The following is a 12,500-nucleotide window of genomic DNA, read 5'->3' as shown; positions in this document are numbered from 1 at the left end:
CAACAGTCACCCTCGAAGCATTGTTACCTATCGATCCACAAAAGCCGCGGCCCTTGCAGAGCAAAGGAAACCACTACTTCAAGGTCTCAGAGCGAGTTACATCACCGATTGAAATGCCACTAGTGTACACCGCTAACTAGCTAGCCATTTCACATGGTTTACACTCACCCCCTTTGACCTTCTCCTTCTCCACAGCAACTAGGGATCTGAGTCAACATCATTAATGTAACAGTGTAGTCATTTCACATGGTTTACACTCACCCCCTTTGACCTTCTCCTTCTCCACAGCAACCAGTGATCTGAGTCAACATCATCAATGTAACAGTGTAGTCATTTCACATGGTTTACACTCACCCCCTTTGACCTTCTCCTTCTCCACAGCAACCAGGGATCTGAGTCAACATCATCAATGTAACAGTGTAACCATTTCACACTGGTTACATGTGTATGTGTGAGTTAGGAACCTGATACTGTGTGTCCAGGTAACCACTAACTCACAGTCAAATCAAAGTCCCCATCTCTCATCCACTTCTCTACAGGACTACATAACCTCTGTCAGATGGACGTTATCATGAAACGCAGCACTCATAAAGGGTTATTGAGTTTTGTCCCCTGTGTCTGTGTCTGTGTCTGTGTCTGTGTCTGTGTCTGTGTCTGTGTCTGTGTCTGTGTCTGTGTCTGTGTCTGTGTCTGTGTCTGTGTGTGTGTGTCTCATGTCTGTGTCTGTGTCTGTGTCTGTGTCTGTGTGTGTGTGTGTGTCTGTGTCTGTGTCTGTGTCTGTGTCTGTGTGTGTCTGTGTCTGTGTCTGTGTGTGTCTGTGTCTGTGTCTGTGTGTGTCTGTGTCTGTGTCTGTGTCTGTGTGTGTGTCTGTGTGTGTGTCTGTGTGTGTGTCTGTGTGTGTGTGTCTGTGTCTGTGTCTGTGTGTGTGTCTGTGTGTGTGTCTGTGTGTGTGTCTGTGTGTGTCTGTGTCTGTGTCTGTGTCTGTGTGTGTGTCTGTGTGTGTGTCTGTGTGTGTCTGTGTGTGTCTGTGTCTGTGTGTGTGTCTGTGTGTGTGTCTGTGTGTGTGTCTGTGTGTGTGTCTGTGTGTGTCTGTGTCTGTGTGTGTCTGTGTCTGTGTCTGTGTCTGTGTCTGTGTCTGTCTGTGTCTGTGTCTGTGTCTGTGTGTGTCTGTGTCTGTGTCTGTGTCTGTCTGCTAAATGACTTAAATGTAAATGTAAATGTGTCTGTGTCTGTGTGTGTGTCTGTGTCTGTGTCTGTGTCTGTGTCTGTGTCTGTGTGTGTGTGTGTGTGTGTGTGTGTGTGTGTGTGTGTCTGTGTCTGTGTCTGTGTCTGTGTCTGTGTATGTGTCTGTGTCTGTGTCTGTGTCTGTGTGTGTGTGTGTGTGTCTGTGTCTATGTCTGTTTGTGTTTGTGTGAGCCACAGCTCAGTGCCATAAAAGGAAGGGAGATGGGATGTGTCAGGCCCTAGGGCATGAAATACCTGTCAGGAGATCTCACCAGTAAATATCTCTCTCTCTCTCTCTCTCTCTCTCTCTCTCTCTCTCTCTCTCTCTCTCTCTCTCTCTCTCTCTCTCTCTCTCTCTCTATTGCTCTCTCTAGGAAAGTTAGTGATAGCAGACTCCTATCATCCCATCCTACTGCGTACCAAACACATTCTGATCGGCAACAGAGGACAGCTGCACATAGGAAGTCCTGCCTGCCCGTATAAGGGCAACCTTACCATCTCCTTATTTGGAAGGTGGGTTTTGAACCCAGACCAGATCTCATAGCCTTCAGCCCTCAACCTATTTGGTAGCCTCTAGACTCTATCCTCTTTCTCCTAGACTCAAGCCTCTTTGTCATAGCTCCTACCCTCTATCGTCTAGCCTCTATTCTCTTAGCCCTTATCTCCTAGCCCCTAGACTTTATCTCCTCACTTCTATCTCCTAGCCTCTAGCCTGTAACTCATAGCCTCTGTCTATTAGCCCCTAGCCTCTATCTATTAGCCCCTAGCCTCTATCTCCTAGCCCCTAGCATATATCTATTAGCCCCTAGCCTTTATCTCCTCACCTCTATTTATTAGCCCCTAGCCTCTATCTCCTAGCCACTATCTCCTAGCCCCTAGCCTCTATCTATTAGCCCCTAGCCTCTATCTCCCCACCTCTATCTCCTATCCCCTAGTCTCTATCTATTAGCCCCTAGTCTCTATCTATTAGCCACTAAACTCTATCTCCTAGCCTCTGTCTCTGTTTCCTATCCTCTATCTCCTAGCCCCTAGCCTCTATATTCTAGTCTTTAGTCTTTATCTGGTATATTCTAGCCTATATCCCCTTATCCTCTATTGTGTAACCCTCTAGCCCATATTCTTTATTAATTGGTTGATCAATCATTGACTCTTCTCCAGGTCTGACGACACAGACACAGAGCACAGTTACTTTGGCCGTAAGTACATTGGTGTGGGGACAGGAGGGACACTGGAGATCCATGGGGAGAAGAAGCTGTCGTGGACCTTCCTCAACAAGACCCTGCACCCAGGGGAGAGCGAGGACAACATCTACCTGTTCGAGAGGGGCTGGGGCAACCGGGGGATCATAGTTCACGTCATCGACCCCAAGACTGGAGAAGTGCTCCACAATGATAGGTATTTTATATGTTGTCATGTTTTTATTTCACCTTTAGGCTTGCACAATTCTGGTACATTTTTCAAAAGTTCCCAGGTTTTGGAAGGATGTCCTGGAAATGAAATGATGGTTGGAAGGATGTCCTGCGTGTTATCTTATTCCAGAAATCTTATTCCAGAAATGTTGGTTGGAAGGATGTCCTAGAAATGTGTTAAGGATGTCTTATTCTTATTCCAAAATGATGGTTGGAAGGATGTCCTGCGTATTACTAGAAATGTTGGTTGGAAGGATGTCCTTACCGTCTTATTCTATAAATGTTGGTTGGAAGGATGTCCTGCGTATTACCGTCTTATTCCAGAAATGTTGGTTGGAAGGATGTCCGTCTTTATTCTAGAAATGTTGGTTGGAAATGATGGTTGGAAGGATGTCCTGCGTGTTTATTCCGTCTTATTCCAGAAATGATGGTTGGAAGGATGTCCTGCGTGTTACCGTCTTATTCCAGAAATGATGGTTGGAAGGATGTCCTGCGTGTTACCGTCTTATGTTGGTTGGAAGGATGTCCTAGTTGGTTGGAAGGATGTCCTGCGAAATGTTGGTTGGAATGTTGGTTGGAAGGATGTCCTGCGTATTACCGTCTTATTCCAGAAATGATGGTTGGAAGGATGTCCTGCGTATTACCGTCTTATTCCAGAAATGATGCTTGGATGGTTGGTTGTCTCTTTAAATCTGGAATCCTTCATAGTGAAACTGCCTTGTCTGTTTGGAATATTACAACAAAGAAGTTACTGCAGACAACACTCTGACATCATGGCAGGGGGAAGCAAATAGCACAATATGTACTGCTGTGTTTAGTTTTGACCACTCTGCTCAACACACCTCACCTCTGTTTAGTCCACTAAAATAATTTTAACAAAAGTGCTGGGGCGGACAGCGGACACCGAAATGCGGAGCGGTTTCCCCTAATGCAGATTCTATCTTTAAGTCATGACAGATATTGTTATTATCAGAACTCAGGATAAGACCCAGATGCAGACAGCTAGAATCACAGATGTTTATTGCCCGAAACAGGGGGCAGGCAGAAGACTGGTCAAGGGCAGGCAGAGGTCTGTAATCCAAGGCAGAGTCGGGCAGGTACAGAACAGCAAGCAGGTTCAGGGTCTGGGCAGGCAGAGGTCTGTAATCCAGGGCAGAGTCAATAAGGTACAGAACAGCAAGCAGGTTCAGGGTCAGGGCAGGCAGAGGTCTGTAATCCAGGGCAGAGTCAATAAGGTACAGAACAGCAGGCAGGCTCAGGGTCAGGGCAGGCAGAGGTCTGTAATCCAGGACAGAGACAATAAGGTACAGAACAGCAGGCAGGCTCGGGGTCTGGGCAGGCAGAGGTCTGTAATCCAGGGCAGAGTCAGGCAGGTACAGAACAACAAGCAGGCTCAGGGTCAGGGCAGGCAGAAGTCTGTAATCCAGGGCAGAGTCAAGGTACAGAACAGCAAGCAGAACAGCAGGCTGTAGGGCAGAGTCGGGGGTACAGAACAGCAAGCAGGTTCTGGGCAGGCAGAGGTCTGTAATCCAGGGCAGAGTCAGGCAGGTACAGAACAGCAAGCAGGCTCGGGGTCTGGGCAGGCAGAGTCTGTAATCCAGGGCAGAGTCAGGTACAGAACAGCAAGCAGGTAGGCAGGTCTGTAATCCAGGGCAGAACAGGTACAGGCAGGGTTCAGGGTCGGGCAGGCAGAGGTCTGGGCAGGCAGGTAGAACAACAAGTTCTGGGCAGGCAGAGGTCTGTAATCCAGGGCAGTCAGAGTCAGGCAGGTACAGAACAGCAGGCAGGCTCGGGGTCTGGGCAGGCAGAGGTCTGTAATCCAGGGCAGAGTCAGGCAGGTACAGAACAGCAAGCAGGCTCAGGGTCTGGGCAGGCAGAAGTCTGTAATCCAGGGCAGAGTCAATAAGGTACAGAACAGCAGGCAGGCTCGGGGTCTGGGCAGGCAGAGGTAATCCAGGGCAGAGTCAGGCAGGTACAGAACAACAAGCAGGCTCAGGGTCAGGGCAGGCAGAGGTCTGTAATCCAGGGCAGAGTCAATAAAGTACAGAACAGCAGGCAGGCTCGGGGTCAGGGCAGGCAGAGGTCTGTAATCAAGTCAGAGTCAGGCAGGTACAGAACAGCAGGCAGGCTCGGGGTCTGGGCAGGCAGAAGTCTGTAATCCAGGGCAGGGCAGTCAAGAGTCAGGCAGGTACAGAACAGCAGGCAGGCTAGGGGGCAGAGGTCTGGGTCAGGTCAGGCAGGTACAGAACAGCAGGCAGGCTCGGGGTCAGGGCAGGCAGAGGTTCGGGTCAGAGTCAGGCAGGTACAGAACGGCAGGCAGGCTCGGAGTCAGGGCAACAGACAAACAGAGAATGGCGAAGATAGGTGACACCTAGAGGGGGTGGAGACATGCACAAAGACAGGTGAAACAGATCAGGGTGTGACAGTTATAATATGACACTAGAAAGGAGGGAGAATAGAAAACACACTCCTGTTGGTATTAACTATCTAATAGATTTATAATGTTCTCCCTATCCCATCGTTCAACATCTCTGATTGAATAAAGAATGTCAGAAAACATTTCATATGTACTGTAGTTAGAAAAACATTTCGTATGCCGTCAGAGTACTGGTAAACAATCATTAAAAAGCAATTAAACAAAACAACCATTGCTTCCAAGAGAAGGCAAGTCTTGAGTATTGCGTCAGGAGAAATTAAAACCCCATTTGACAAATGTATTTACTATTGGTTTGATATCAATTACCATTGACCTCAATTTCCTCACACAACCAAATTGAGACCTCACCCTCAAGATCTTACATTATGCTCTCATGGGACTGTTTAGGGCGCTGTGTGCAATTCATTCATTGATATTTGTTGGTATATTTATCAGAAGATCCACCATAGATCAACCTTCAGATGAAGACGTTTGTTGGAGTGATTGAAGGTCTTTTTTCGTGCTCTGTTATGTAGCTATGATATAGATCTGTGTTTCACATCTCCACTCCTCTAGTCGTGCCAACAGTACATATTTATATTGTGGACCCGGACAAGCACACCTGATGCTACTTGTCAACTAATCATCAAGCCCTGGACAAGTTGAATCGGGTGTTTTTGTCCGACACAACACAAATGTGTGCCATTCGGGGTACCGGAGGACCGGAATTGGGAAACACTGATATAGACTAACCATTCACCTCCCCTCCCACTCCACTACCCAGGTTTGACACATACCGCAGTAAAGAAGAGAGTCGTCGCCTGGCCCAGTATGTAGATGTGGTAGACAATGGGATGATTCTGGCCATGGTGGTCAACGACGAGGGGTCTAACAACCTAGAGGACTCGGCCAGGAAGATCCTCACCAAGCTGGGGAGTAAAGACTTCCACCGCCTGGGCTTCCGGTAGGTTCCTTGACCCCTGTCCTCCATCCAGGGAATTTTGAAACCAATATTATATTATACATGTATATCATTATGATGATTGATATTAGTATTAGGTAATTTTTTTTGGAAGACTCTTACTAAGCTGGGCAGCAGACACTCCTTGACCCCTGACCTCTAAACCAGGGGTTTCCCAAAATCCTTTTATGCATTGTGATCCATCTGTAGCCAACCATTTCTGCAGCTGCTTGGTCTGAACCAACTGTCTTTGGGGCAACTGCCAGGGGTGGAAGGAACTTGAAATCAAAGGCCATGGACAGATGGAATGTTAGAGTACTCTGTTCTGCTGGTAATAGTTTAGAATAGATACTAAGTTGTATGCTAAATGGTAAATCACTTTCTGTAGCTTTACCATTGAATGTCTTATTTCTAATCTATAGCCACAGCCGAGGGTTAAGACACCTTGAAGCCACCAATTGGCCCTGACTTGGTGTGTTATGAGTTGAGTTCTGAGCCACAGGAGAAATACATTTCTCTTAATCCTTTCTCGTTAGTTTCCCTGGGTTAGTGCGTGCAGAGCATGATGGTGCTAGCATAGCCACATTTACATTACATTACATTACATTTAAGTCATTTAGCAGACGCTCTTATCCAGAGCGACTTACAAATTGGTGCATACACCTTATGACATCCAGTGGAACAGCCACTTGCATCTAAATCTTTTTGGGGGGGTGAGAAGGATTACTTACCCTATCCTAGGTATTCCTTGAAGAGGTGGGGTTTCAGGTGTCTCCGGAAGGTGGTGATTGACTCCGCTGTCCTGGCGTCGTGAGGGAGTTTGTTCCACCATTGGGGGCCAGAGCAGCGAACAGTTTTGACCTTTCTCGTTAGTTTCCCTGGGTTAGTGCGTGCAGAGCATGATGGTGCTAGCATAGCCACCTTGTTTAGCATTAGTGGATTATTCCTTCTCTCCTTGCCTGGATGGCTCAACCTCCCTCTCACCCCTCTCTCTACTTCTTCTTCCACCTCTCCCAACCTCTCTCTCTCTCTCTACCCCCCCCCCTCTCTCTACCTCTCTCTACCTCCTTATCTCTCACTACCTCTTTCCACATCTCTTTACCTCTCTCCACATCCCTCTACCCCTCTCTACCTTTCCCTCTATCTTTCTACCCCTCCACACCCGAATCGATATGCTCCGCTAGAGTATGATAGCACGAGTGTAGCCACCTAGCATAACCACCTAGCGTAGCCACCCAGCATACCGACCTAGCATAGCCTCCTAGCGTAGCGCTAGCAGATGATCCTCTCCTGACCTGTTTGTCAGGCAGTGCTGTGCTGGCTGACCTAGCATAGCCTCCTAGCGTAGCGCTAGCAGATGACTCCTCTCCTGACCTGTTTGTCAGGCAGTGCTGTGCTGGCTGACCTAGCATAGCCTCCTAGAGTAACGCTAGCAGATGACTCCTCTCCTAACCTGTTTGTCAGGCAGTGCTGAGCAGGCTGACCTAGCATAGTGATGTAGCATAGCATAACATCACACTCTGATTTATAGGCTGCTGACAGCCTCTTATTCTCCCTCTTACTTTCTCTCCCTCGTCTAGCCACCAGTGTCTCTTTATCTCTCCTGGCACAGGACTGCTTAGCGAAAGCAGGGCGGAGAAGAAGAAATAAAAGGAAAAAACATATGCTAGCAAGTCTCTCTCTCTCTTTCTCTCTCTCTCGTTCTCTCTCTCGCGCTCTCTCTCTCTCTCTCTGTCTCTCTCTCTCTCATTGTATTAAAGTATCTCAGGAATGCATGGAAAATTGAAAGTAAATTTAGCCATGATAAGAAAACCTAATACAGCTGGATTCAGGCCTTGGAATCTTAAACTGAGGGTTAGTGAGTAGCATTTAAGTGAGCTAATCGTATATTCAGACTTATTGCATTCCTTCCATACAGTAGAACTCAACTCAACCACCAGTATGTTGGAATGTCCGACAATGGCTGTCAGAATGGGGTAAGAAGAATCAGTGTGTGTGTGTGTGTGTCCGTACGTGCGTACGTGCACATGTGTGGTCAGGAGGGTTTACCATGGCTTAGAGCAGGTGTGTCAAACACACCCATTAAATCCATCCTTTGGGTGGTTTAAGGAAATAACCTTAATCAACAATAAATTACAAAAATAAATGCAAAATGTGTAGAAATGACCTACATCTATTGTCTCTTCACTCTGTCCATCTTAATATCAATCATCTATAGTATCTTCACTCTGTCCAGCTTGATAAGTCATCTATAGTCTCTTCACTCTATAGCTGACTGTTATCAAGCTCGACAGTCTCTTCACTCTGTCCAGCTTGATAACAGTCAGCTATAGTCTCTTCACACTGTCCAGCTTGATAAGTCATTTATAGTCTCTTCACTCTGTCCAGCTTGATAACAGTCATCTATAGTCTCTTCACTCTGTCCAGCTTGATAACAGTCATCTATAGTCTCTTCACTCTGTCCAGTTTGATAACAGTCATCTATAGTCTCTTCACTCTGTCCAGTTTGATATCAGTCATCTATAGTCTCTTCACTCTGTCCAGCTTGATAAGTCATCTATAGTCTCTTCACTCTGTCCAGCTTGATAAGTCATCTATAGTCTCTTCCCTCTGTCCAGCTTGATAACAGTCATCTATAGTCTCTTCACTCTGTCCAGTTTGATAACAGTCATCTATAGTCTCTTCACTCTGTCCAGGTTGATAACAGTCATCTATAGTCTCTTCCCTCTGTCCAGTTTGATAACAGTCATCTATAGTCTCATCACTCTGTCCAGTTTGATAACAGTCATCTATAGTCTCTTCACTCTGTCCAGCTTGATAACAGTCATCTATAGTCTCTTCACTCTGTCCAGTTTGATAACAGTCATCTATAGTCTCTTCACTCTGTCCAGTTTGATAACAGTCATCTATAGTCTCTTCACTCTGTCCAGCTTGATAACAGTCATCTATAGTCTCTTCACTCTGTCCAGTTTGATAACAGTCATCTATAGTCTCATCACTCTGTCCAGCTTGATAACAGTCATCTATAGTCTCTTCACTCTGTCCAGTTTGATAACAGTCATCTATAGTCTCATCACTCTGTCCAGCTTGATAACAGTCATCTATAGTCTCTTCCCTCTGTCCAGCTTGATAACAGTCATCTCTTCACTCTGTCCATCTTGCTAACAGTCATCTATAGTCTCTTCACTCTATAGATGACTGTTATCAAGCTCGACAGTCTCTTCACTCTGTCCAGGTTGATAAGTCATCTATAGTCTCTTCACTCTGTCCATCTTGATAAGTCATCTATAGTCTCTTCCCTCTGTCCAGTTTGATAACAGTCATCTATAGTCTCTTCACTCTGTCTAGTATGATAACAGTCATCTATAGTCTCTTCACTCTGTCTAGTATGATAACAGTCATCTATAGTCTCTTCACTCTGTCCAGTTTGATAACAGTCATCTATAGTCTCATCACTCTGTCCAGCTTGATAACAGTCATCTATAGTCTCATCACTCTGTCCAGCTTGATAACAGTCATCTATAGTCTCTTCCCTCTGTCCAGCTTGATAAGTCATTTATAGTCTCTTCACTCTGTCCAGCTTGATAACAGTCATCTCTTCACTCTGTCCATCTTGCTAACAGTCATCTTTAGTCTCTTCACTCTATAGATGACTGTTATCAAGCTCGACAGTCTCTTCACTCTGTCCAGGTTGATAAGTCATCTATAGTCTCTTCACTCTGTCCAGTTTGATAACAGTCATCTATAGTCTCTTCACTCTGTCCAGTTTGATATCAGTCATCTATAGTCTCTTCACTCTGTCCAGCTTGATAAGTCATCTATAGTCTCTTCACTCTGTCCAGCTTGATAAGTCATCTATAGTCTCTTCCCTCTGTCCAGTTTGATAACAGTCATCTATAGTCTCTTCACTCTGTCCAGGTTGATAACAGTCATCTATAGTCTCTTCACTCTGTCCAGGTTGATAACAGTCATCTATAGTCTCTTCCCTCTGTCCAGTTTGATAACAGTCATCTATAGTCTCTTCACTGTCCATCTGATAAGTCATCATAGTCTCTTCCCTCTGTCCAGTTTGATAACAGTCATCTATAGTCTCTTCACTCTGTCCATCTTGATAACAGTCATCTATAGTCTCTTCCCTCTGTCCAGTTTGATAACAGTCATCTATAGTCTCTTCACTCTGTCTAGTATGATAACAGTCATCTATAGTCTCTTCCCTCTGTCCAGTTTGATAACAGTCATCTATAGTCTCTTCCCTCTGTCCAGTTTGATAACAGTCATCCAAATGAAAGCTAGACAGTCAGGGAACATAAACAATTCCAAAGCAATGGATAGAGGACTTTTTTTTGTACATTCTGATGGTGAGGAAATATAATGCATTTGAAGACTGAATACAGCAAGGCAACATGAGTTTAATACCACAGAGAATGGGAAGCTTGGCAGCAACGCCAGTGCAGTAACCCTGTTAGTGTCCAAATTATAAAAGTGTGTGTGTGTGTCAGTGTGTGTGTGTTTGTCTACTGCTGTCGAGTAAGTCACAGCTAATTTTCTCCAACATCCAGAGAACCAAAGTTTACAAGTATCCCACAGAAACATCTCCACACCACGCCCTCAGATGAGAAGAGAGAGAGAAAGACCGATGAAGGAGGAGAATGTACTTAGTCTCTTGTCGCCTATCCTTCCTGATACTTGTGCCAAACAGTGTTAAAGCAGAATAAGGAATGTATTATTTGCGGTGTGCCAGAGAACATTTTAATAAGGCAATCATTTTGGCAACAAGAAGATCTCCGCAATCCATCCTCCATGAATGCAATTTACATATGTTTACCAAAGTCACAGTGGTATTTTTGAGTGGGGGATGGTGTGTGTGTGTGTGTGTGTGTGTGTGTGTGTGTGTGTGTGTGTGTGTGTGTGTGTGTGTGTGTGTGTGTGTGTGTGTGTGTGTGTGTGTGTGTGTGTGTGTGTGTGTGTGTGTGTGTGTGTGTTGCCCTTACATGTCATGGAAGCCAATAGTTGTTGATATAATGTCTTATTTTAGACACCTTTAGAGATATATCTGGCATGCTGATCTATATAAAACGTCACATCATGTTGCTTGTCTCCGGTAACGTTGCTGTTAAATGAGAGCATAATGGCTAGCTAGTGTAAAGGACGTCACGCTGCTTGATTAGCGATTTCTTCCTCCTGATTCGGCCCATATACCTGGTGCAAACTCGGGACCTCTTCAGGCTAAGGAATAAGTTTCACGCATCCCCATGTCCTACACATGCATTATAGGTAGCAAAGCTACAAGACAGCAAAATGGAACTGCTCACTACTGATGTCCCCCAAGGCTCAGTGGTAGGCCCTCTCCTCTTCTTTCTATACACCAAGTCACTCAGTTTGTTTCAGTGGCTGGGAACTGCTCACTACTGATGTCCCCCAAGGCTCGGTGGTAGGCCCTCTCCTCTTCTCTCTATACACCAAGTCACTCAGTTTGTTTCAGTGGCAGGGAACTGCTCACTACTTATGTCCCCCAAGGCTCGGTAGTTGGCCCTCTCCTCTTCTCTCTATACACCAAATCACTCAGTTTGTTTCAGTGGCTGGGAACTGCTCACTACTTATGTCCCCCAAGGCTCGGTGGTTGGCCCTCTCCACTTCTCTCTATACACCAAGTCACTCAGTTTGTTTCAGTGGCTGGGAACGGACTCCTTTTCCTTTTTTCTAAATGACCAGCTAGAACGTTGACAATGACTTTTGTTCTAATGTCAGTTCTGTGACTGTTCCTGGTGGAATCCTAATGCATACTGTAGATGGAATGTCCTGGTGTGAATATCACACAGACTCTCTTCAGACACCTAGCACGCCACACGCACACACAAACACACACACACATCTCTCCCCTGACACTCGTGTCACTGTGTCCTCACAAGAGTGAGGCATGATGGGATTGCTACTGTAATTACCCATCCTGCCTCTGGGTTTTTCCGACAGCCCGTCACTCCTTATGTCAACATCATTACCAGGGCTAGCTGGAAGTGTGTGTGTGTGTGTGTGTGTCTAATGTCAATATCTCTCTCCCTCTCCTCCATATTTTTCTTTACTTTCCATCTATCCTTGTCCTCTTGCATCCTCACACTTTCAATCTCCCTATTTCTCCCCCCACCCCTCTCCACTTTCTGTCTCTCCACCTCTTCTCTCCCTCCCTCCATCCATCTCTCCTCAGTCATCCCTGGAGTTTCATTGCGTTGAAAGGCAACTCGTCCTCTGCTGTGGAGGATCATGCTATCTATCAAGGTGAACCTCTCTCTCATCTCTCTCTCCTTTCTCTACCCTCTTCTCTCCTTATCTTTCCCTCAACCTCTCCCTCACAGTATCTCTTTCTCTCCCTTTCACCCACCTCCCTCTCTCCCTTCACTTCTCTCAATCTCTTACTTTCTAGAGTATCTCTCCCCTTTCTCTCTCTCTCTCTCTCTTATTTTCTAGAATATATTTCCCCTCTCTCTCTCTTACT

General features: G+C 45.8%; 1 protein-coding gene and 1 long non-coding RNA gene across 5 annotated transcripts in view; both read left to right on the top strand.

Moving 5' to 3' along the window:
- Positions 1-12,500, top strand: part of LOC118382308 (cell migration-inducing and hyaluronan-binding protein) — a 91,398-nt gene that overhangs the window by 13,555 nt on the left and 65,343 nt on the right. For all 4 annotated transcript variants that reach the window (XM_052505268.1, XM_052505267.1, XM_052505270.1 and 1 more), the window contains exons 3-6: positions 1,599-1,737; positions 2,383-2,619; positions 5,834-6,013; positions 12,213-12,283. In XM_052505268.1, the coding sequence (XP_052361228.1) occupies positions 1,599-1,737; positions 2,383-2,619; positions 5,834-6,013; positions 12,213-12,283 (627 nt within the window). The remainder of the gene's footprint in view (positions 1-1,598; positions 1,738-2,382; positions 2,620-5,833; positions 6,014-12,212; positions 12,284-12,500) is intronic.
- LOC127921681 (uncharacterized) lies at positions 3,569-4,780 on the top strand. Its single transcript, XR_008109316.1, has 3 exons — positions 3,569-4,006; positions 4,606-4,674; positions 4,743-4,780. It is a non-coding gene; the product is annotated as an uncharacterized LOC127921681 (long non-coding RNA).

This window comes from Oncorhynchus keta, unplaced genomic scaffold, assembly GCF_023373465.1.
Source record: "Oncorhynchus keta strain PuntledgeMale-10-30-2019 unplaced genomic scaffold, Oket_V2 Un_contig_23053_pilon_pilon, whole genome shotgun sequence".
NCBI lineage: Eukaryota > Metazoa > Chordata > Actinopteri > Salmoniformes > Salmonidae > Oncorhynchus > Oncorhynchus keta.
This window is presented reverse-complemented; position numbering and strand designations above follow the sequence as displayed.